Raw genomic sequence first — 23,971 nt, 5'->3', positions numbered from 1 at the left:
TTTTTCCTACATTGCTTCACTCTGGGTTTTGTAGTTTGCCTGAAGTTTAACAGCATTGCATCCACGTAACGGATGATGAGCAGCATGGTGGTATGAGAGTACTGTAGCTCTGCTGCTTCACAGCTCTTGGGTTCTATGTCTGCATAGTGTCCTCCTGTTCACATGGTCCTCCTGCTCTTCTCCAGCTGCTTCCGTTTCCTCCCATCTTCCCAAGCCATGCTATGTGGACCGTTGGTCCGCTGTCCAGGGTGAGAAAAGTCCTGTGCTCAGTTTCCTTCCTTGTTCCCTCTAATGCAGGACTGGCTCCAGAGTGCTGTGATCTTCACCGGGACATGGGGCTTATGATAATATATATGGAATCAACTAATGACTAAAAATGAAAGCAAACATTACATTTACAAAAACTCCCATTTTAGTAATCAAACAGTATTGACAGGATTTATGGCAGCTCTGGCTATATTAAACCCCTCCAGTGTTTATCTGTGATGAAACATTCAGTACATGTGGGCAGACACATGACCTTGCTGCAGACTCTGCTTACATTCCGTGTGTTAAAAGCTCTGCTTTAAAGGGAAGAATTGACTTGACTCCCACTTAGAGCTTGACCTTGTCTGTGTATGAGGCATCCAGGCAGCAGCCTGTCACCTATCCCAAATGTCACAAGCTTCAGCAGGTCCCGAGCCACTTTCCCCCTCAGTGGAGGCTGGAATAATGAGTCGGCCCCCCTGTTGTATCCGAGGATCAGAGCGCCGCCGGAGCCTCGCGGAGGAACGCACTCCACCGTGTAATTACTCCACTGGGGAAGGGAATGCCCAAATAAACTTTCAAAGCTTTCAAGACATGGCTTCAAACACGAATGCAACACACAAAATATCAATTTTGAGATTTAAATTTAATCCCTTACTTCTCAAAGAGAACTTCGGAAACTGGTTCCGAAGAAGTGTGGCTTCTCTGCACGGGGATAAAAAGCAGCTGCGTGCAGCAGGTAGGGTGCAGGGCTTGGAACTGTAGGGCTGTGGGTCCAGGTCACTGGAGGGGCGAAACGGGGCGCTTCAGAGGAATGCACAGCTGTAAGTGGGGACACTTGCAAGTCACTTTAGGTACAAATGTCAGCCAAGTTATGAATAATCTGTGTCCCTTTTTGCACAAATATTTATTAACTGTGTCCTCGCTGCAGCAATCTGTGGCTTTCTCTCTAACTCATAGATTGAAGCCAGTGGTTTCTATGATGTGGAGACAGGCAGCACATCTAACATCATTTTTTAAATGAATTTAATCCTCCAGCAAGCATCAGTTCACCGGAGACAAGGAGACGGCAGTTGTAAAAAGCCCACACAGCAACCTGAACAGTTCCTCTTTTTTCCCTGTTTTGACTAATACGGCCACACTCTCAGAGGAGCCAGGTAATGACAGGGTGCAGGGTGGGGACTCACGTAAACACTCATTTGTACCCCTGTGAGAGTTTTTGGCTCAGGATTTCCCCCTTGTTTGGATCTAACGTGCTCATCGCCAGGGGGTGTTCCTGAAAATTAGTGGCCAGCCCCTGCTAATTAAGTGGTTCATGGACCACAGCACAGTGGGAGTGAAAAGGATTTGTTAGTGTGTGAAGAAACAGCAGTGTAGGCCACTGTACTGTAGGAAAAACATATTGGCAAGGCACAGTAGTCTCAAGGGCATCTCATGATATAAGGCACCATTGGTAGTTTTCTCTTATTCCAATCCATGATTGTGTTTGTTTCGCACAGGGCTGTTGCCATGCTAGTTTCCTTCCAGGTATTACTAGGGGTAGCCAGTACAAGGTGTGGGCAGCAGACCTTGCCTAAGTGTGACCCCTGTGATTTCGAACCACATGGGAGGAATACTGGTGTGCTCCTGAAGACCATGCGGAGAAGCCAGCGATCCAATCAGGAAAACTTAATGGCTGAAAGCATGAACAGTTTCTTAGACGTAGCCTGTGCTGCACGATGGTAGCATACCCACACATACTGTACCGATTACAATGTCCTTGGGTTTGGAAAGGCGCTTTAATAATAAAACGTTCACATTGTTATTAATTATATCAACACTAACAAGTATGAAACATACAGTACGGCACCTGCTGCAGACCTGCATAGCAGAACCTGAAACAGCCTAGATATACAGTATACAGAAGGGGAGTTAGTGGAAAAACACTATGGACGGCCGAGGGAGAACGACAAGCCAGGCTTCACAGTGTGGGGTTACGGGGCTATGCTGAAACAATCATGTCCTCAACAGCTACTGGCAGAAAGTGCTTGTAGGCAGAGCAGCAAGGCATGATTCTGTATCAGCCAGAGCTAATATGAGCAATTTGTAAGCACTCACTCCCTCCAGGGTAGGTGAAAGTGTGTATGATGGGATCAGAATAGAACATTTTGGAAATGTGCCCATGCTCTCACGACAGTCTCCAGTGTGGTTTAACAGGATTACATATTTCAGTGAAATTCTGAGTATTTCACCCATTTACTCTGGAACTTGAGTGTGGATTAAAGATGGAGTTGTTCTTTGTAACGTCTGCTAATCATATCTTCATCAATCAAAGAGCTCAGCTGCTGTCAAGGCCATATGAGCTCTGGGCTCCATGGGAGTGGCAGGGCTCCGCCCTGGAGGGGAAGAGGAGAGCCCACACAGGGGTCTTTGTACAATGGCAATTCAGAAACCTTATACAACAGGTTGCTATAGCACTGGCAAACAGTGAATGGAAACTAAATTAGAAACATACAATATATTAGTGAAAATGAAAAGATAATAACAACTGTGATAATAACCAAACCCTCCTGTAACTGAATTGTATATCAGTACAAAACCATAACCCTGACCACAGCCTGAAACATAAGCCTAAATAAAAGTTAGCTTGTCCCATATCTAATACTTTCTAAAAGTATTAACAGCTGGCTTACTTTATGAGGTGTAATTTTGCAACACCTGAACTAAAGTGTAATTCTAAATTCTCCACAGTCATATTCTAATGGCTAGCGGTGGTCGTTGGGCAAAATCAGATTTACGTTCTTCAGGAAATATGTGTTGGTTTATCCATGTAACACTGAAAGGGCAGAAACGTATTCAAAATGCATTAAATGTTTAGGATGCAGTATGCATTGGTAAGGGATACTCACACTTGCTTTGCTCCGCAGTAACCTCTGGGATCAGGCTGAGGAGGACAGCAGCGCAGCCTCGTGCTGGAGTTGGTGAGGGGGTCTTGTCTGGTGGTCTAGCACAGACACCAGAATGTGAAGGGTGGCGACTGTTTTCACCACTTTGACAGAATGCCTGTAATCTGGTGCTGATTAATAGCACCCTCTCAAGAGGAGGGAAAACACACATTAGGCCCCCGATAATAGTTTCATCTTTTCAACCTTGAAGTTGCAGACAGTCTATAGTTAAAGGTAGGAGATTTTTCCCAAGCATAAAACTGTGGAAATGCTGTGTAATTAGACCTCATTATGTTTGGTATTAGACAAGGGCAGGGTTTTTAATTATCAGTTATTGTTTATGTTATTCCAGAAGACCTGGAGTTTGTAATTAAATCCCATTCATGAGGATGGATTCATGTGGGATAGAATCTTGCTTTAATACTATCTTTCCAGACAGGGACTATGAATGAAACGTTGTTTTTTTCCTTGATGATAAAAGAATGATAAAAATGGGTGGGTTTGGTTACTCTCTCTGTGGAGAGCTCCACACTCATTTGGAACAGTGCTTTATTTCGCTTGAGGGGCCTCAAGTGTGATTGAAAGCTTTCTGTAGCAAAGCCATTTTAAACACAGTCAATATCCAATCCTTTTATATTCCATTTAATCTTACAGATTATACAGATTCTAAGTATCCCTTGCTGAAAGTGGCTGAAATCAAATCTTGTTTGAATGCAGTCTGTTTCTTTCAAATACAGTTAAAACGGCTGACGTGAAATTTTAGAAGAAATCAGGTGCATTTTGGTGCCAGTATAAACTCCACACTGTGTACCTGCTGATTCATCTGCCTGGGTATAGCCGTGCAAATGGAGTTTCCACCAAGGCATGAGGAAATATGAAACACGTCTGTTTTTTTCTTGTAAATATCTCTAGATTTCGTAGATGATCTATGAGCCGGCATTGTACCACATTTTAAAATAGAGAGCTTGACAAACTGAACTGGGATTCTGAAAGGAATAACAAGAAAAGCTCACAATTCTACAGGCTTATATATGATGGGAATCAAGTGGGGCTCTAAAAAGCTTCTTCTATTACTTTGCTGAGTGAAAAAATGGCATCAAGGGAAACAGCAAAAATGAGGAATTTGTGCACCTCAGTTGAAAATTTGTGCCATTCATAAAAAACACATGGCAAGATACGCCGTAGGCAAACTTCTGCTACATTGCTGTGAAATCGGATGAGGTAAAACTAGATTAGTGGGTCCCAATATTCTCAACAATTATTAACAGAGCAGGCAACAGAATGTGGCACCAAACAGCTCAACATTGTTCCTTGTAAACCTGAATTTGTTTTCACAAATGACCATTAAAATGGATGTGGTCTTTGATGAGTTTTGTAAAACAAGTGAAGTTATAATTCACGGCTAAATAAAAACACCATAAGTCCATGCACCATGCACCGCTAGACCTGAAGGCTGAGGTGCGTTTATCACTGTTGACTGTATTTTCTTTACAGATGTGGGGGGGGGGTGCTTTTATAGCAATACTGAAAACACAAATATTAAATATTTATATAAAATAAATATAAACTTAAACATACACTAGACCCCTTTTGCCTGCTGTGACTAAGAAATCCTTTGACAGATATTGAACTGTAATTCTCTCTATAAAACTGCTGGAATGGGCTTAGAAAAGCCCCCTTGGCAGATAGGAAGAATAGCCATCTATGTGTGGTGCAAGACTGAGATTAGCTGAGGGCAGCTGTTGGATAACCGTGTACATGAGATGTGAGGAGACAGTGTCTTCAGGTAAGCAGGAAATGTGCAGAAAGATCCAGCAACAACATGGAAGCCCCCACTGGGTCATGCACTACAGAACCCTGTGCAGCCCTGGGAGGGGAGACAGACTGAAGTAAATGAAGGCTGCTGGTGTGTAGGACCAGGTCAAACACAGGAAAATATGAATGACATGGAGGGGCTGGACGATTCTGATCTCCTTAAGGGGGACACAAGGCACCAAACTGCGCAGCTCATCTAGGGAGGGATTCTAAAAATCCACTCCAGCAATGAGGCTGAACAGCAGATCAGCAGAGAATTTTAGAAAGCAAATGGACCATGAACTGCATCTTCAGGGATGGGGGCAGGAGAGAGAACAGAGTGCAAATACAGCACAAAACCCCTGTCAGTCAGGGAAAGCAGCCTGTAGCACAGATCCAGACAGCTTGGCTGTTTCAGAGGCAGCACAGTCCCAGTGGCATACTGCGCATGCTGAGTTCATACTGAATAACTCTTACCTTTGACGAGGCTGCTGTTTGCATCAGCTGCGCTATTCTTCCATCCCTTTTACTGGTCTGACATCTATTTGAAGGAGACCTTTCCTCAGGAAGCCATTCATTCAGCTCAAAGAAAATACTGGAGAAAGGATTTCCTTTGGTTCACAAAGATTGCATTGCCTTGTGTTAAAAGTATGAAAAAAAGTTCAGATTCATAATATTGTTTGAATTGTTATTTTCTCAAAGGGAACTAAATGCAGGAACTGCAAATGTCTTTGTGAGTGTGGCCTAACTCCCATAGCTACATTTACTTTTGTGCCAGACTTTGTTGGATGTCTTTGAATCTCTGGTTCTAAACCTTCTGCATAAAGCTGGACATTTTGAAAACTATACGTGGGCTGAGGAGCAGTGAGCTCTGCCCTCACAAGGCAAATCACTTTTTTATTCACCATCTTCTGAAACTCTGTTCTGTGTCTACTGTCCCCCCGTGCTGAGTTTCATCTGGCTGACGCATAAAGCAGTAAATTAAAATAGAATTTGAGACAACGCTGGTCTTCACAACTATAAATGTTTGTGTGTCTTTAACCTAAAACTGATAGAAACACGGGTTCACAGAGTCACCTGTGCAGTTGATTTCTTGTGCTCAAAAATAATAGCCCAGTCAAGAGAGCTCAGCAGAAAAGACCAAGAGGAACAGGGAGGGGTAGCAGGGTAAATGTCTTGAAAGAGGGGAGGGGGAGAGGAGTCCCAGTGGGTTCGGGGAGAGAGAGAGACTCACAGGGAGAGGCAGCACCTGAGAGGGAGTGAGCACCTCCCGACTCCAGAGGTTCTGACGAGACGAGGAGAGACGGGGCAGAGCGCACAGAGAGGAAGGCAGTTGAGCTCGGCTCCGCGCAGCGCTGGCGGCTGGGGAGAGAGGAACTTAAGCACTAATCCAGGTGTGGAGCACAGGAGCTGCTGCCAGAGTACAGCTCTTTCTGCGATTCCTGCTCCAGGACTCGTCCTGAGGAGGAACAACCTTCTCCCTGTCTGCTCTGCTCTGGGTCCCCTTTCTGAAGGGAAGGTTTAATTGTCACTGGTCGTACTGGGCAGTTATTCCACCACCTGTGGAAGGATCCGAGTTTCCCTCTTTACCAGGTAAGGAGTGTCATGTGTTATTATCTGAGTGATTAATACAACTACCAATCATATACTGCAGATTATTTTTTTAGTCCGTTTGGTAATTTCTGCCAAGTTCTTTTCGGTGTTTGTTTGATTTTGATATTTTTATATGGAAGCAGAGATTCTTTTTTAAAATTAGAAATCAAATTTTATAAACCTCATGAAAACTGTACCCATGACATGTTTTGATGTGGGGAAAAAGCTACAATAGGTAATTCTGTTAACAGTTCTGTTTATAATGCAGAAAAACCACAAATGATGATGCTTTTTAAACAAATCTAGTTATAATTTGATGTTTGTACCAATCATTCGAAGTTCTGTTCTAAGTTAAAGACTCAATGTGAAGTGACATTTGTCAGTTACCAAGACGGTCGAAAGGACGCTTCTTCAGGCAGCAGACTCTCATAGCTTTAAGACTGAAAACACAAACACAACCTGAACCCCCTGGGCCACTGTCTGTACGGCACTGTAAGCAATACTTGAATCAGATACAGCAGTGTATACAAGTGAACTGTTCATGTACGATTCTTACAGTATAGTATTTTTTAAAGGGCAGACATGTTTGGTTGCATCAAGGATCCCAGCATAGTAACTCACACGATGGCTTCTCCACAGCTGTGCTCTGTAAGAGTTTAGAATACTGAGATGGGAACAGGTGTTGCTCTTCTGTAATGCTGCAGGGCAGCACCTCAGCAGTGCTTGAAAGTGTAGAAAAGGGTTAAAGGCATCAATGTTAAATTTAACCAAGTTTCTGTAATAACATGTTCTGAACTCCCAGTGCACCCAAATGAGTTCAGAAGAGCTTCAGAAACACCCCCAGGTAAACACGGGAGTATATCCCTTGGAGTATAAATTGAGGAGTCAGTGTGGGCTGCCCCCAAAACCCGCAGAAGTGCAGTAATTATGCAGCTGTTAAAGAGACAAGACAAATGTCATTCTAACTCCAGCACAACCTGTACAGATAGATCGCTGGCTCTGCCTGCTGCACTGAAGTCCCTCAGATTCTGGGAATAATTGCTACTGAAAGCAGCTGGACTGATTCAGGAGCTGGGGGGAGTCGTGGCTTCCTGCCACAATCACAACTACATTACTGACGACTTGTAATAACACAACTGGTCGTGTATCCAGCAGGCTCAAAGCCAATTCTTCTCTTTTGTCCTGCTTGTCCTGCGTCCTCTTACCTTGATTTATCAGGACAATTGTACCTTGCAGTGATTCTACAAGCCAGTAAAAATTTTACATGCTGTTGAAGCCCTGTAAGAAGGAACATTAAACTCCAACCAAAAATCATACCTCAGCTCTGTAAAGGGTAATTGTGATCATTTTTCACTGTCACTGAATCCATTTCTGTGCTTTGCATGGGGCTAGAGAGAGACAAAAATAGAATAAAAATAGTTTTAAAGAATGTCTTCTGCATTGTGTTAATTAGAATTATTTATTTATTTTACTTTTATTATCATGTATGTGTCCGAAATACAAAGTGATTCCACTGCAGGTAGCTGTTGCATTTACCTTTTTTCCTCTTCAAAATATTTGCAGCATTTTAGAAATGTGTTGCAGTTCATCACCTTTTTAAAGTGTTTTTTTTTGTCAATTAAATAGAGCTAGTGGAGACTTGCAATCCTTAATGTAAATGCTATGTTTTTTCTTGGGTTAAATATTTTAGTAATGATATTTTTTCAAGTATTCATCAAGTTCTGGGTTTGGCAGCGTGAGACAGCTTAAAAAAAACATTTTCTTTCCACAGGGCAGACAAGACATAGGCAGGTGCAAAGATAAACCTTTCATTGTGTGAACTGACACAGATTGACAGAACATGAGATTGAAATAAAATAGTAACAGTATACAGATTCAAAAAGAGAGAGAACTAGTCGCTATAGCTTATACAGCTCCTGATTTGAAAGTCAAGTTCACATTAAAATAAATTCAATATGCAATTTCAGACACAGAGCTGATGAGCGGTGGGATCAGATTAATACCATGTACTAACCTTTTTAGCAGCTGGGAGAAAGTACATTTATAATGAACGTGTATGAATCTGAGAGTGGTGATCTCAATACCCTTCAGTTGCACACTTTATAAGAACTTAAGAAAGGTTACAAAGGGAGGCTATCTTGCACATTTAGCCCACATATTAGAGAAGTACAGTAGGTAATCAATCTAAGGATCTTATTCGGTGGTTGAAGGTTTCAACTTCAACAACATGGATAAGTAGTTTGATCCACAACTCTCTGGGGAAACAAGTGTCCCCTGTTCTCAGGCTTAAATGCACGTCCACACTGCACTTTTACATTATACTTTTACGGTTCTTTTGCAGTTGACAGAACCTTTGAATATTTGTTTTAGCCTCCTTTCCTTCTCCCTGTTGCTCTTCATAATTTCCTTTTGTTAGAAATTATCTCTGCTTAGAATTCTTTGCTCTATATTGTCTTTTTCTTTTACGGGAAATATTAGTCAAAAGGTGTGAGTTTCATAGCCTTAGTAGCAGATTGGCAGAGGCAGATGGGATGGATTTTGTGACATTTGGACACTAGAAAGAAGAGGAAGTGGTTTAACGTTTGTGTCGTGTTCATGACTGACCTTTCCGAGAAGAAAGCAAGCCTGTTTCTTTTAATAGTGTCTCTGTGTGGTGATTAGTGCAAAATGATGCTGTTCTGTTTTGCTTTTTTCAATTACTGATTCACATTGTCTGGATATTTCTTAACAAAGTCATGCCTGTACACCTCTACACACTCCCACCAGCAAACCTAATAACATCTGTGTGGGAGTTTGCCAGCCTGGGTGAATCATCGCAGGCTCCACACGAGCAAGGAAACCCACTGCATTGGAGAGTTTTAATTATGTTTCGTATTATAAAAACAGGGTTTGTAAGGAGCAGTTTGCACTACCTTTGCAGTGAGAGCAGGGGTCCTAAGCCTAGTAATAGCCTTCAGCTTCAACGATAAGGCCGCGAACCCTCACCAGGCCTCGGCCTCACTTCAGCAGGAGACACGATGGAGTGAGGAAGAGCCATGTCTCCCCTGGGAACCCACCCCCTCCATGCCGGAGCTGCCCTGGGCCTGCTGCTGGCGCTGCCCCTCGTCCTGCAGGCCTGCCCCCAGCCCTGCAGCTGTCCAGGGCCCAGGGAGGTGCACTGCACCTTCCGCCATCTGGCCTCCCCGCCGGCCGGCCTCCCGCCCGACTCCGAGCGCGTCAACCTGGGGTGAGCCTCCCGTTCCTCTCCCCCACAGCAGTCCTGAAGGGCGTCAGTGACCCTGCTCGCCACTGTGTTCACGACGCAGAGCTGCAGCTGCCTTGAATGATCAAATTGCAGTGCCATTCAACTTGTTTCCACGAGAACAGACATAAAATTCTAAATTTGCACAGGCTGTTTTCTTTTACCAGTTAATCCAAAGCAGTGCGCCCTGCCTCTGGGAGCCCCCGGCGGTGCAGAGAGAATTCACATTCCTTTCCACAGATGGCAGCACTTTGTCATGTCTTGTCTCTCGTGGCACAAAGCTTTGTGCACCTCTGACTGACAGGCCCTGTTTGTGCAGCCTCGAAACATGAACATCCTGTACAAGTAAAGCTGTCTATATTGTAATTGGACTAAAAAATAGCTTAGAAAAGAAGCAACAGTAGCTTGAATTTGTATGACTCCTAAGAGCCAGAGTGTTCTGCTCTGATTTTGCACAGTCTGGCCACCTTAAGTTAAAGTTCCCCCTTAATTCAGCTGGTGCAGTAATTTCTCCCTCCTTATCCTGATCGGCCGTGCAGCCAGGCTGCTGTGTCGCCCAGCTGGCACCCACACCAGTTTCAGCATCAGGAAGTGTGGTGCTCACATCGCTTTGGAATAAACTCCCTTTCTACTTAAGTTGTAATTTTCCTGTCCTTCAGGTATTACAATAATTACAAAAATAACAATTAGAAATAAAACTGCATGTTTTGTTAAAATTTGAAAGCAGTTTGTTTTACTGTAAAAAGCTGATTTGTGTTCCAATATACACTTCTTCAATTAAAATAGACGGACCAATTTTAATTTTAATGCAGTAGGAATGATGCATATCAACAAGTATTAGCCTGTATTCCTTTTTTGTGTGCAGATTTGAACATAAAAAAAGTTTCCAAATCTCCACATCTCTCTCCAGCTACAACAATATCCAGGGTGTGGGCGTCTTGGAGTTCACAGCCCTTAGTCGCCTGGAGTTGCTGATGCTTCATGGAAACAGCATTGACTCCGTGTCTCCAGGGGCCTTCAGTGATCTCCATTCCCTGCAGGTACACAGCCTCAGGAGCAGAATATGTGTGGGAGGGCTGTAATTAAATGTGTTCATCTTTATCTGAAACACACATGCGCTCACAAGAAAGGGAGGTTAATTTATCCTTGAAGTCTCTGATATTGCTGCTTCAATTTAGAACAAGAGTGGGCAACCTTGGCTTTTCATATCCAAAGCATTCTGTCACTTTTATCCCTTTCAGGTATTTAATTTGCGATCTTGGTTCTGCTCACTTGAATAAATGAAGACCTCGTCCAAGCATAAACGACACAGAAAAGCTAAGGTCACTGTGCTGTAATGTGAGAAAGCTGTAAAAGTAGTACTAAATATTTAGTGCATTAAACAGTTTCAGCTCTGGAGCTCGGAGATCAGATTGCCAGTATGCCAGACTGGTACAGTCGGAGCAGTGCTAGGGCAAGGCAGACTCGAATTGGCTTAGCTTTAGTTTGCCTTGTTTTCGAACCGCAGCATTCCCACCTGTCCTTCAGTAGATACATGTGCCCTGCGGATGGCAGCATGAAGTGGGAATCAGGCTGGTAGGAGCATCTCTGTGAGTTTTGCTCCCATGCACCTGAAATAAAAATGTTTTAACTTCTGAGACAGATATTTCTCCAACATAGGCCATGAAGACGATGCCTTGTATGTTGTGTAGTTTTAATTCTGGATCCAGCCCAGTACAATGTAAACATTCAGTACAATTCTCACTTTAATAAAAAGGGACAATTAGCTTCTGGTTATTTTTTCCTTCATGTAATGTCCAGCTGTTTGTAATGTCTGTACTTTGTTGACAGATCCTGAAGCTGAGCTACAATAAACTGAAAAGGCTCAGCCCTGGCATGTTCCAAGGGCTCTCCGGCCTCGTCCGCCTCTACCTGGACCACAACACCATCGCGTTCGTCGAGCCTTTCAGCTTCAGTGGTCTGACAGCACTCAAGCTGCTGCAGCTGGAGGGGAACCAGCTCAGGGACGTTCACCCTCACACTTTCATGACCCTCTCCTTCCTGGGGAGTTTCTGGAGTTCCAGCCTCCGTCACCTTTACCTCTCAGACAACAGCCTTGAGTCCCTCCTGCCTGGGACTCTGCAGCACCTGGACAAACTGGAGGTGCTCTATCTCCATGGCAACCCCTGGACATGTGACTGCCAGATGCGCTGGCTCTTAGAGTGGAACAAGAAGAGAGAAGGTAGGGCCTCTGTATCTCTGTAGACGAGATACAGACACATTAGTCTTTCACACCTGTGACACAGCCAAAGAGCACAGTCGCACTGGAGCCTGCGGGAATCACAACCTCCTGTCTTAGCCTCGCCTTACTCCCTGGGCCCTCACCATCATTCAGGATTTGGGTAAATGCAAAACACAGTGAAAGCAAGAAAATCTAAAGCATGATCAGAACTAAAAATCGAAATATAGAGATGTGCATAGAAAATATTTTTTCAAATTTACCAACAGAAAATATTGTTTTGTTATCCTTAAAATGTTTTTTTTTTTTATTTAAAGGAGGTCTAATTGATGGCAATAAAAAAATCACGAGCCGATGATTCTTAATGATCTATAAAAGGAGTCTGATAGAAACCTAGAAACTCTAGTTTTTGTATTCTGTGAAGATACTAATAATTAATAGCACTCACTCTACAACTCGTATTAGTGTTGGTTTTCTACATTTGTGTAATTGCTGAATGTAGTCAAGTTATATTTAAATTAAGGTTTGCTTTTCTATTTTTTAATTATTTTCCAGTAACAAGTGGCTTTTATTAAGATACAGATATAATGCCATCTAATGCCCTCAAAGCGGCATTGCCAGTTCATTTAATGTACTCTCAGTTTCAGACTACAAATCAGAAACACATTACCATAATGTATGCAATTACTAATGAAGTGCATAATATCTAGCTAAGTGTCTCATGTAGCCATCTGCCCTTTTTTGGTGTACTATGCATTTCTAAACCTAAGCATCAGTGGTTTTCAATGAAAATGAAATAAGAAAACAAGATCACTTGTTTTGGGTGCAGCCTTGTAAAACTAATCCAACAAAATGACACAACCTCCAGGGTTAAAATCTAAAACACTTGTGCTTTCTTACTTGTTTCTGCTCAGGGGTGATTAAATGCAAGAAAGAACGGGACTCTGGAGGCAGCGAACTCTGCTCTCTCTGCTCCACACCTCAGCACCTGAACAGCTCACAAGTCTTCCTGCTTTCTCCTGAAGAGCTCTCATGTGACAGACCAGCACTCCAGTCACCAATGAAGCTAAAGGAAAGTTTCAGCTGGGAGGACCCAGAGCCTGAGTCCCCTGTGGTCCAGGACTTTGACCCAGCCCTTGGACAGCTCACTTTCATGCTGTCAGACAACCAGGAGAATGTGGCGCATGTTGGCTGTGTTGTGAAACATCCAGGCGAAGGCACATCTCTTGTCTGGGAGAATCTGAGTGTGCCAGGGCAGGTGGCGGTCAATGTGACTCTGATAACCTTATTGGAATGCGAGATTGAAAAGGATGAGCTCCAGAAACTCTGGAGACTTATCGCCTATTACTACGAGAGCCCAGCAATCCTGGAGAGAGGCCTTGAGCAAAAGAACACTTCCAGAACAGCTTTTCAATACTCTCAAGTTTCTAATGAGGATTCACCATACTTCACAGAACTCAAGGGACATTTGCTTGCTGAGCCAGGATGGCTGCTACAGCCCAGGGTAACTCTGCAACTCAACAGACACAAGACTACTACCAAGAAACTTGTACTCAACTACTCCACCTTCATCTCTGACCACATTGCTGGCTGGGGGCCGCACAGGACCTGGGTGGTGATACACAGGGGGCACGTGGGCAGGGTGCAGACAGTTTTGGAGGGATCCAAAGCCACTCTGGTGTGTAAAGCAGAGAGTTCTGGAGAAGCCACCTTCAAGTGGATGCTGCCAGATTTATCAACAGCAAACAGTTCTCATACTAGGCTGGTGGCCTCAGATAAAGGCAAACTAATTATAAGCCCCACGGTAGTTTCTGACTCTGGGCTTTACCACTGCCTTGTACGGACTGAGGATGAAGTGGATTTGGTGTCCTTCAGGCTAATAGTGAGGGAGCAGCTGCTCAGTCCAGATAGTCTAAATGGGCAGCAGGTGTCAGTGCACAGTGGACACTCACTCACACTTCCTTGCTCTGTCTCTTCCGTCCCTCCCAGCAGAGTCGCCTGGTACCTGCCCACAAGTCACATCCTGCTCCCTTCTCCTCCAAGCGGGAGGGTTTACATGTCCACCAACGGCAGCCTGGTTATTACAAAGGCATCACAAGAGGATGCTGGAGAATACAGCTGTTTGGCCGCCAACCTCTATGGAGCAGACATGCTTTCACATCTTGTTTTAATCAAAGAGAAAGTGGATTTAGTTCCACCTAGACTTGGAGGTACTGGAAAAGAGTCAACAGGTGGCATTTCTTACAAGAGGTACCAGGCAACACAGGTAGAGGAAGAGGAAGGATCAGGTGGTCTAGAGGTTGAGATTAGTGGGCCAGATCCTATTAGGGTACAGGACAAGACCCGTTTACAGCATGCAAGCTCTAGGGGAAATTCCAACCGAAACAGCAAGGCAAAGAAGGTGTGGGAGGGTAAGAGGAGAAATAACTTGTCTGTGAAGGAACTGGATCCAAAACGCTGGGCTCAGATACTTGCTAAAGCTCATAGGAAAGTCCCTGACACTACAACAACAACCACTCCTGAAGGAGATGATGGTTCATGGCTTTTAGCAACTTCTGTACCATCAGTGAATACAGAAAAGACATTAGAATCTGCAAAAATCAAACTGGAACTCTTGCAAACAACACCAACACAACCAATACAGCCAACACAGGATTCTCCTATACATGTTTATGTTGAGAGAGAAAAATCAAGTATTCCTATAACACTTTTGGTACTATCTGAATCCATTACAAAAAATCCAGATAAAAACCCCTTGGCAAAACCTAATCCTCAAGAGGTGGCACAGCCTACCAAACCAAAGCCGCGAGTCCAGGCAGTTGAGAAGACCACAGCCGATGAAACACATGGGCGAACACCCCTTTACAGACGCAGGAGACCACAGCATAGAATTCGCCCGAATGGTTCATCCCAAAATCCTTCTTTCCCTTCTTTTACAAGACTAAACTTTAGACCAGGCAACACGGACTATACTCCAACAAATCAAAAGGGAGACTACTCTACTACTTCAAGATATAGTAACTCAACTCAAAGCACAGACAAAAATGAAAATTCAACTGATTCAAACCCATCGGTACATTACAATATTAACAAGGACTACACCATGGCTACAACCACCCAGCCACTACCTGTAACCATGAAGACCATGCCATCCTCTGTAGAGTACAAGAAATATCTCGCTGCTGCAGAACACAGTGGATCACCTTATAATGTGACACCAGCTTTCACAAGAAGTCCAGCAATGTCTACATCCACAGAACAGATAAGTAGCTCCACAATCATTTTAGGTCTAAAATTTACAAGTATCCAACCTAATATACAAAATACACCTTGGACTTCCGAGAATCGAAATTTACAGAGATTAATGTTTGAAACAGCTGAAAGAACTGTTCCACAGTCAACCACAAGTGAGAGTGTACATTCCCTGACTACCATGCAGTGGAGGGCTACAGTCCCACCAAGTTTTAAAGTGCTACAGACTATACCTACTACACATACTGACAGTCTTTTCAGTAAACCAAAGATCAACCACATCCTGTCCCAGAGTCCTTCATCCCCCTTGGTCTCTACAGTCTCTACAGAAGCAACACATTTGGCCAAACCCAGCCTTTCAAAGTGGAATGCATTTTTTCCAATAACCCAGTCAACATTAATCACCCCTGAAAAGGCACTGATGCAAACCGTAGGCTCAGATTCCAGGAGTCCAAGTGGGCCATATGAGAAGGGTGACAATAGAGGACTATTCTTCAACCAGCCAGCTAACACGCACAAAGACTTGTCACAGACGATCAGAAGGAAAGGGAATTCCTTCAGAGGACAAACTGAGAGCTTTTCAAAGGTCAAAGACAAGACCCCCTTGCTGCCTCAGCCACACAGTCAGAAAAGGTTTCAAGCACCACCTACACACTGGCCTTCCACCACCACCTTCTCTGGGCCAGTCCGTAACCTGGCACCAGGAAAACCTCCAGTTCATGGCCCATGGCAATACTATCCCTTCCCTAACCGGGCCTGGCCCTTCCATTACCCCTGGGGCAGAGGTTTTGTGGTTACCAACCGTCCTGAAATCACAGCACTGACTGCCAAGCCTACACTTTCTGTCTCTCTAACATCCTCCCCTCTGCAGAACACAACCACTAACCCAGCCTTCAAGCTACAAGTCACCAACTCGGGCAGCAGAAGCAGGGACTTTCTGCTGCTGTCCAAGCTGCGGGACAGGTATAGGCACCCATACCTTGACCCCAGCATTCTTTCACAACTGAGGCGAAGTGCCACCAAGCCTCCGAAGGTCACAGCTCTCACCTCGCGGCCTCATCAGGCTCCCACCTCATCAAAAAGCCACAGCCCCATCACGCCAGCTTCCCCATCCCTGCTGTCACCCACTAACAAGCCTTCCTCCACTGCAAGCGTTCTATTTGGCAGCCGGTGGCATTATAACCATGGGGCTCCTAGGAAATTAAGCACAGCCCTGCCGTTTCCCAACCTGATGGGCAGCGGGGTGAAGCCAAGAATCGCGTCTGTGAACTTAGTCAGCTTATCTGTCCTGGCGGAGGAAGATGTGTTCTTGCCCTGCGAGTCCTCAGGCGACCCCAAACCCTCAGTGTCCTGGACCAAAGTCTCCACAGGTAGGCAGCACAGTCAGACTGTTACAACGCTATGTAATATTTTTTAAAATCCTTCCCGGATGAAAAACATTTCACTATGACAGTTCAACTGCCAATTCTCTTCATTTCACTGTATGACTCAGAACAGCAAAGTAGAGGAGCTGGTGGTATTTGCTTTCTGCTCTGCCCATGACATACGGCATGAAATAATTGCAGAAGTTAAAATTTAATTTAAAACCCACTTATTAACAGATTAATATTATTTACACTATCTGGCAGACTTAATTGCTTTCTCAAGACAAGAATATTATTTTAATCTTTCAAACACACAAAACAAAAACCCTTTGCAATAAAAAAGCTATGTAAACTGTTACAGTGCTTCTGGAATAACATGACTGATTCAGTGAACACAAAAAGAGAAAGAGAAAGAGACCATTCAGCTCATCTGGCCTGTTGCTGGACAGTAGCTAAATGATCCAAGGATTTCCTCTTTTCCTGAAAAAAGCCAGAGTATCAGTTTCAGGATTATGGCTAAAGAGAAGATAAAAAGAGTCTTAAGTTTCTGATACTTGTTTGTCTTGTGGTTAAAACAAGACCCTCCCAATGCAGGGCTTTTCCTGTGAGCTCAGGAGAAAAACCTGATTGCTCTTCCCTGGACTAATTCAAGAACAATAATATCTTTTTGTAACATGGTGCCAAAATAGGGCACAATAGTCTAAGTCTAGGCACAGTGCAATTTTAGGATAAAATCTAAAATTATACCCATTCAACTACAGTATATATCATGATATTCTTTTTTACTTTTTAAATGCTTCCCTATTGTCTATAAGACAAAAGTGATGTACCAACACAGACATTAATAATTCATCTTTCATGAGGAGCTTTATCTAACTTTTTCTGAAATACTGTAATATACACTGTTTTATGCACCACTAATGTTACTCATTAACTCATTTAATTAAGCAGAATTCACATTTCCTTAATCCTTGTCAACTAATTACAAAAATCCTATTGCTATACAGAAGATCCTCTAGTTTTCAATGTTGTTTCTGTAACCTTGCTTTCAATGAAAGTAAGACATGTTGGTCTATAATTACTTGGTTTAGTTTTGTCACCCTTTTTATGGTTGGGTGATACTTTCACAATCTTCCAGTCAATGGTCATTACTGCTGTCATGAGTGACTGCTAGAGAGATTTGCTAATGGGCTGTGAATAACATCTCTTATTTCCTTAAGTACAATTAGCAGAATACCATCAGTCCCTGGAGATTTTATGATGTTAAGCTTTTCTTAAACTTGTAACACACCTTCTATGCTAATAACATTGCCTTTGCTCAGCCTGAGGCATTTTATGCAAGTCATCATCGAAAACACCAATGTTAATTTATCTTCATCCTTTACTTTTCTTTTTTTGTTGAAGTTTTTAACTTCAATTACAATATATTCACATTGTTATTCTAATGTAGTTTTCGCTAGCACTTGAAGTTAATTGTAGTGCGTTTCTTTAACTGGTGACTAATGTTTCCCTTAGCTCTGTTTTCCTTACATTTCTTCCAGTACATGTTCTGACAGACTCACAAAGCATTAAATTAGAATGCAAAGGCTACCACTTCAGTTGGCTTATTCTAAATGTGAAGTAAATTATAGTTTTTTAAGATAACTTACTCTTCCTTCAAATGAAGAAGGTGCTGCTAAGGGTTAACCTGAATTATACCAGGATGTAACTTGCATGCACTCTGTGAAGGTTGGATTAAGCACAAGAGTTGCTCTCTGTTACTAATGATTCCTGTAGCGACACAGGGAGAAGAGATGCCCTAGAGGGGGGTCTCTGTGTTGCCTTTATCTAACCCATTGATCTTTGACTTGCTGACCTTGCTAAGGGGACACTGACTAATTACTACTTCCACAGCTGTACTGATTCATTTTTCTTTTTGTAACAGGTGCTACTATTCAAGCCAACACAAGGCATGGCCAGAGGTTTGAAGTTTTAGAGAATGGCACATTTGTAATTAAGAATGTTCAGCTGCAGGACAGAGGCCAGTATCTCTGCACAGCACAGAACGCATTTGGGTCAGACAGGGTGGTTGTTACCCTTGCAGTATTGACCCAACCGCCAAGAATTCTGCCTCCGAAATCCGCAGAGGTTTCTGTGTATGTGGGACGTTCTGCAAACCTGGACTGCATGGCAGCGGGGAAGCCTCAGGCCCAGATCTCTTGGATTCTGCCAGACAGGACGTTTGTGCGGAATGTGGGCCTCGTTGACATTAGAGTCACGCTGCTCCTCAACGGCACATTAAGGATCCAGGCGGCCAACTTCTCCAGTAAAGGAGACTATAAGTGCATCGCCAGCAATGCAGCTGGTGCAGACACAGTAACCTACCACCTCCATGTCGTGGCATTACCACCCTCTATCTACGAGGGGGCCTCCGAAAATGTTGTTCTCCCCATAGGGCGCAGTGTGTATGTCCACTGCACAGCCAGGGGGGAACCCCAGCCCAGCCTCAAGTGGACAACGCCAGGGGGCATGCAGATTAAGCCCTCACAGTTCCTGGGAGGCAGGCTCTTTGTCTTCCCCAACGGGACACTGTACGTGAAGAACGTTTCGCCGGCTGAGGCCGGGAAGTACGAGTGCTCGGCCGCCAACACTGTGGGGACCACCAGCAGAGTGGTGCAACTGGTTGTCAAGGAGGCCGGCAGCCTCAGGCATGCCCCTTCCCAGCAGCACAAAGTGGCAGCCACCTACGGCTCCACGGTGTACCTGCACTGCCCAGAGTCTGCCAGCACACAGCCTGGGGCCCTCTGGAGACTCCCTGCCAAGACCCTGGTGGACCACCGCCACAGGTAAGATTCCCACCCTGTGTTCGGCACAGCTGCTGGCCAACAGGGGCTGAAACAGAAGAGATCAACAGCTGATGACGCAATTTTACCTCGTAAAACAATCAATCACAGTCAAGCTCAGCAAACCTAGGTAAGAAAAGTCCACCAACTAAAATCCCAAGAAAAGAGCTGTCCCTATCAGCCTACAATAGAGCACTCAAGACATCCTAAGAGAAAGACGCTATATCCTTTACCTAAAAAACAAAAAACAGAAAACTGAAGTGGAAGTAAATTCGAGTGGTTTCACGATTAACATTTCACTAATAAGCAAAGGGTTAATAGAAGAAAAATCCATGCCAGTTAATTTCCTTGCCTTGGCTTCTGAGTGATTCATTTCTTGTCAAAGTCTTTCCTCCTTTATAGCAGACACTTTGATGGACTAGTGAGTTTCGGAGAGGCCTAATTAAAGGCAATTAGTGTAATTAATGCAGAAAAAAGACCTGACGGAGCCTGACGAAGGTCAAACAGTCTGTGGTCAAGAGGTTCAGGAGAAGTGACGGTTCCTACTGCTAATCAGATAATGTGATTGAAAACAACCTCAGGGTCAGCCCCAGCCTGCTGCTCATCAAGTGCTATCAATTATTCTATTAACAACAGGCCCTTTGGAGCTGTGGGCGACACATCTGAAACTAGGTCAGTCTCCCAAATCCAATCACACCTACACTGTCCTCCTCATTTGAGGTTTGCATAATTCAGAAGGAGACAAAAGTAAAGTTGACATCAAACTTTTCTGTAATAACAGCAGAAGTTTTGTTCAGCGCTGGCAAAGTTAAACTTTGTCAATTATGTCAACCAGCCAAGGGACTTTTATCTGTGATTATGTCCCAGGATTCACACTCATAATTTTTATTCATTATGCCAGGAGTTGCTGTCACTTAAATGCAACAACCTGGTTACATTAATATAAAGTTTACTGTCACTGCAGTCTTGTAACCAAAATGTTATCCAGGCTAAGCAGGTACCTTACTGACTGTGGTCGTATTTGTAATTGATTGACCACATATAATTTACACATAAGCCAATAACTAGACAGCATGATCTAATGTATTCTCTAAAGAGCATCCTGGGAGTTTTATTAGGATGTGTATTTTATGTAGTTAAAAAGAGAGGAGTTGTAAAGAAAGGCTGTTGCTGTGATAGAAAGATTAGAATTGATTAGATGTTTCTTTTCATACCATCATAAAGTGCCTTAATGGGAAATTTGGCTGGGTTTTGACCTAATGTTTCTTTTTCTCAGTATATTAATTGTGTAGTCTAGGCTCCCCATCCTGATATTGGTCTACCTTGCACTCCTTCCCTTTGGGATAGGCTCTGGGCTTGACATGACCTTTGCTAGGAATAAGCAAATTTCTGAGAATGGATTTATAATAATAATACATTTTTATAAATTAGCCAGTTTTCCATAAAGCTACATTTCATGTAATTCTTGCATTTGTGTAGCAATGTAAGTAGAGAAATGGAGCTCTTCATTAAGAGGGACACTTTGTTTTTTGTCTACTCCAGCCCCCTCAGACATGTTTCCGCATTCCCTAATGGGACGCTCCGGATCCAGCTGCTGACCGAACAGGACGGCGGAGATTACCTCTGCATGTACCGGAGACCCAATGGGGACGACCTCGAGCTCTTCCAGCTGGAGGTCCTTATGAAGCCACCGAAGATCAAGCACAGGGGCACTGTCCACAAGAAAGTCGGCTATGGGGAAAACGTCCGAGTGGATTGTGTCGCGTCGGGGCTTCCAGATCCCGAGGTCACATGGAGCCTGCCGGATGGCACCGTGATCAGCAATGCTCTCCAGTCCGATGACAGCGGGGCCCGATCTCGTCGCTATGTCATATTTGGCAACGGGACCCTCCTGCTCCAGCAGATGGAGATGAGGGACGAGGGGGATTACACATGCTATGCAGAGAATAGGCTGGGGAAGGACGAGATGAAGGTAAGAGTCAGGGTGGTCCCAGAGTCTCCCAGGATCCTATCCAAGGAGCAGGTTTCCCTCTGGGGCAAGCCTGGTGAGCCTGTGCACATGAAGTGCGAAGCCACTGGGGAACCTTCCCCCGCAATCATATGGCTGTCCCCACGCAATGAAATCATTACAGCTTCTTCAGGCAGGTACCAGATCCTGGGAGACGGTACCCTGGTAATCAGGAAGGTGGGCATGGGGGACCGGGGGACATACGCTTGCGTGGCCAGGAACACTGCTGGGGATGACATCAAAAATGTGAAGTTGGAGGTCGAGGGCGAAGAACCCCAGATTAACGGACGGAAGGGGAGCACTAATTTAAGGGTGTCAGCAGTGTCTTACCAGACGAAGATGCTGGACTGCAAGGCAGATGGCATGCCAGAGCCCCTGGTCAGCTGGACAACGTCTTATGGCATCACACTGCCTACACCTTACCTGGGTGGGAGGTTTCAAGTCCACAGAAATGGAAGCCTAGAGCTGCGAGGCCTTAGGAGATCTGATGCTGGTCAGTTTGTCTGTCTGGCACGCAGCGACTTAGGAGAGGCAAGGCTGGAGGTAGAGCTCGATGTGGCACCTACTGCAGAAAGGCCCAGCTTCCCTGTGCCTCACACCGAAGCGGTAATCCTCAAACCAGACGGCAGTGACGTTACCATGGAATGTCCTGCGCAAGGCAGACCAGCCCCAGAGCTCAAATGGGCGCTGCCCAACAGCACCATTCTGGCTCCTGGCACAAGACTCTCACGCTTCCTCCACTATCCAGGCAACGGGACTCTACGCATAGTGCATCCGGCCCCTGCCGATTCTGGGGTTTATCGCTGCTTAGCAAGAAACATGGCTGGACAGTCTGAGAAGAGGTATGTTTTAGAACTGGGAAGAAAGCCCCAGATCCGAGGAATATCGGGAGTGTTCAAGATTTCATTTGGACAGAGTATGAATCTCCGCTGTCCTGTTGATGGCTGGCCCCAGCCAACCATTTCCTGGACTCTGCCCAATGGTGTGGTTCTGGACAAGCCTCAGGTCAATGGAAGGATGACATATTTAATAAACAGTACACTTCATCTTCGAGACACGGCAACATTTGACAGAGGCACCTATGTCTGCAAAGCCACAAATGCATTTGGCTCTGCAGCTTTGTCAATCCCTGTTGTGGTGATGGTGTATCCGCCACATATAACCAGTTCACCACCATCCATCACAAGAGTTAACAGAGGATCCCCAGTCAAGCTCAGCTGTGTAGCTGCTGGGATACCCAAACCAGACATCTCCTGGACTCTGCCAGGGCGCACTACCCTTGTTCCTAGCAGCAGGTTCAGCTTGCAAGGTGGCATTCACATGACAGCTGAAGGCAGCCTTATAATACAAAACCCGATGTTAATGAACTCAGGGATTTACAAATGCAATGCAAGAAATGCTCTGGGGATGGATTTTAAACCAACATACCTTCAGGTGCTATGAATAGTTGTGATTGCAAAGAAGTACCACAAAGATGCCCAACTATCTCAACTCAACTGACACAATCCTTTTTTTTCTCAGACTGAAACTTTATCCCCCTACAAGTGCAAAAATATAAAACCCCCTTTATAATACATGAAGCCTGTCATCAAGTCTCGGGTCTGGGCAACACAAATAGCTAACAGAATTCATGCAACGAACGTTCTGTGAACCTTTTATTTCTTGAAAGCTATATTGGTGCATGGTGCCAAGATGCACTGGGGAAAAACACAATATTGCAATTTAAAAAATAACTATATCCATACCTCTATGGCTTCTAAATGACTAACTGGTTTAATGAACAGGTTCATTTGTCTGTCTGCCCATTATCAGAAAACTGTTTATTTCTGAAAAAGATCACAGTGCTTTGTGAATGACTGTGGCAGCACAGGGCACTACACAGGACTACATTGTGCACTGGGCCACCATTCCAGACACACACAAGGCCAAGTGAGAGATACTGACAAGCCCAACCAGCATCTCTTTGGGTTGTAGAGGTAAAGCAGAGCATGCAAACTCTAAGCAGATGGTGCTCCAGCCAAGAAACAAACCCAGGGGCCTCAAGCTGTGAGGAAGCAGTGATGTTATGTGCTTGTACCACCCTTAACAGATGCAATGTTTATTTATATAAATACTGGTATGTACATATTAAAATACATTGTATGCTTTGTACTATTTGAAAACAGTATTTATGCTGGATGTTTATAACAAGCTATTCTTTCTAAAAATATTTTTAAAAATCTCAACCTATCTCAGAGGAATTGGATTTAACAGTGCAGTTTTCTTCAGTGCTACACACCCCTGCTATTTGAAAATGAATACTAAACCATCCTGGATAACGTACCACTTTTTTCACCTGGAGAATATAGTAGAATTTCAGAGGCATCCTAAAAACTTCAAAAGACTTGGCAAATGGTAATTTAATACCAATTAATTCCATAATTGACTGAATTAAGTAAGTAAGGGCTCAGGTGGAATGAGAATCCAAGGATTTCATCCAGCCATGACGAGGAGGAGTAGTGCTGAAGAA

At 44.1% G+C, this 23,971-nt stretch overlaps 1 protein-coding gene and 1 long non-coding RNA gene across 2 annotated transcripts; one reads left to right on the top strand and one right to left on the bottom strand.

The window, feature by feature from the left end:
- Nucleotides 1-903: 903 nt before the first annotated feature.
- On the bottom strand, nucleotides 904-5,590 carry LOC148654173 (uncharacterized). Its single transcript, XR_015941558.1, has 3 exons — nucleotides 5,442-5,590; nucleotides 3,135-3,318; nucleotides 904-1,029 (listed from the first exon to the last, which is right to left on the bottom strand). It is a non-coding gene; the product is annotated as an uncharacterized LOC148654173 (long non-coding RNA).
- Nucleotides 5,591-6,322: 732 nt separating this feature from the next.
- Nucleotides 6,323-23,624, top strand: LOC148654172 (matrix-remodeling-associated protein 5). Its single transcript, XM_088597483.1, has 7 exons — nucleotides 6,323-6,557; nucleotides 9,564-9,783; nucleotides 10,709-10,838; nucleotides 11,629-12,019; nucleotides 12,931-16,638; nucleotides 18,557-19,457; nucleotides 20,997-23,624. The coding sequence occupies exons 2-7, from the start codon at nucleotides 9,593-9,595 to the stop codon at nucleotides 22,903-22,905; spliced, it is 7,230 nt and encodes a 2,409-aa protein (XP_088453609.1). The 5' UTR covers nucleotides 6,323-6,557; nucleotides 9,564-9,592; the 3' UTR covers nucleotides 22,906-23,624.
- Nucleotides 23,625-23,971: the final 347 nt, after the last annotated feature.

Source organism: Lepisosteus platostomus, chromosome 10 (assembly GCF_059453375.1).
Source record: "Lepisosteus platostomus isolate fLepPlt1 chromosome 10, fLepPlt1.hap1, whole genome shotgun sequence".
NCBI classification, from domain to species: domain Eukaryota; kingdom Metazoa; phylum Chordata; class Actinopteri; order Semionotiformes; family Lepisosteidae; genus Lepisosteus; species Lepisosteus platostomus.
The sequence above is the reverse complement of the archived record's forward strand: the minus strand, read 5'-3'. Positions and strand labels throughout refer to the sequence as shown.

Coding starts and splice junctions, on each gene's coding strand:
- LOC148654172 (XM_088597483.1), top strand. CDS start 9,593: ATGTCTCCCCTGGGAACCCACCCCCTCCATGCCGGAGCTGCCCTGGGC. Junction 10,839..11,628: donor GTGATCTCCATTCCCTGCAG/GTACACAGCCTC, acceptor CTTTGTTGACAG/ATCCTGAAGCTGAGCTACAA. Junction 12,020..12,930: donor GTGGAACAAGAAGAGAGAAG/GTAGGGCCTCTG, acceptor GTTTCTGCTCAG/GGGTGATTAAATGCAAGAAA.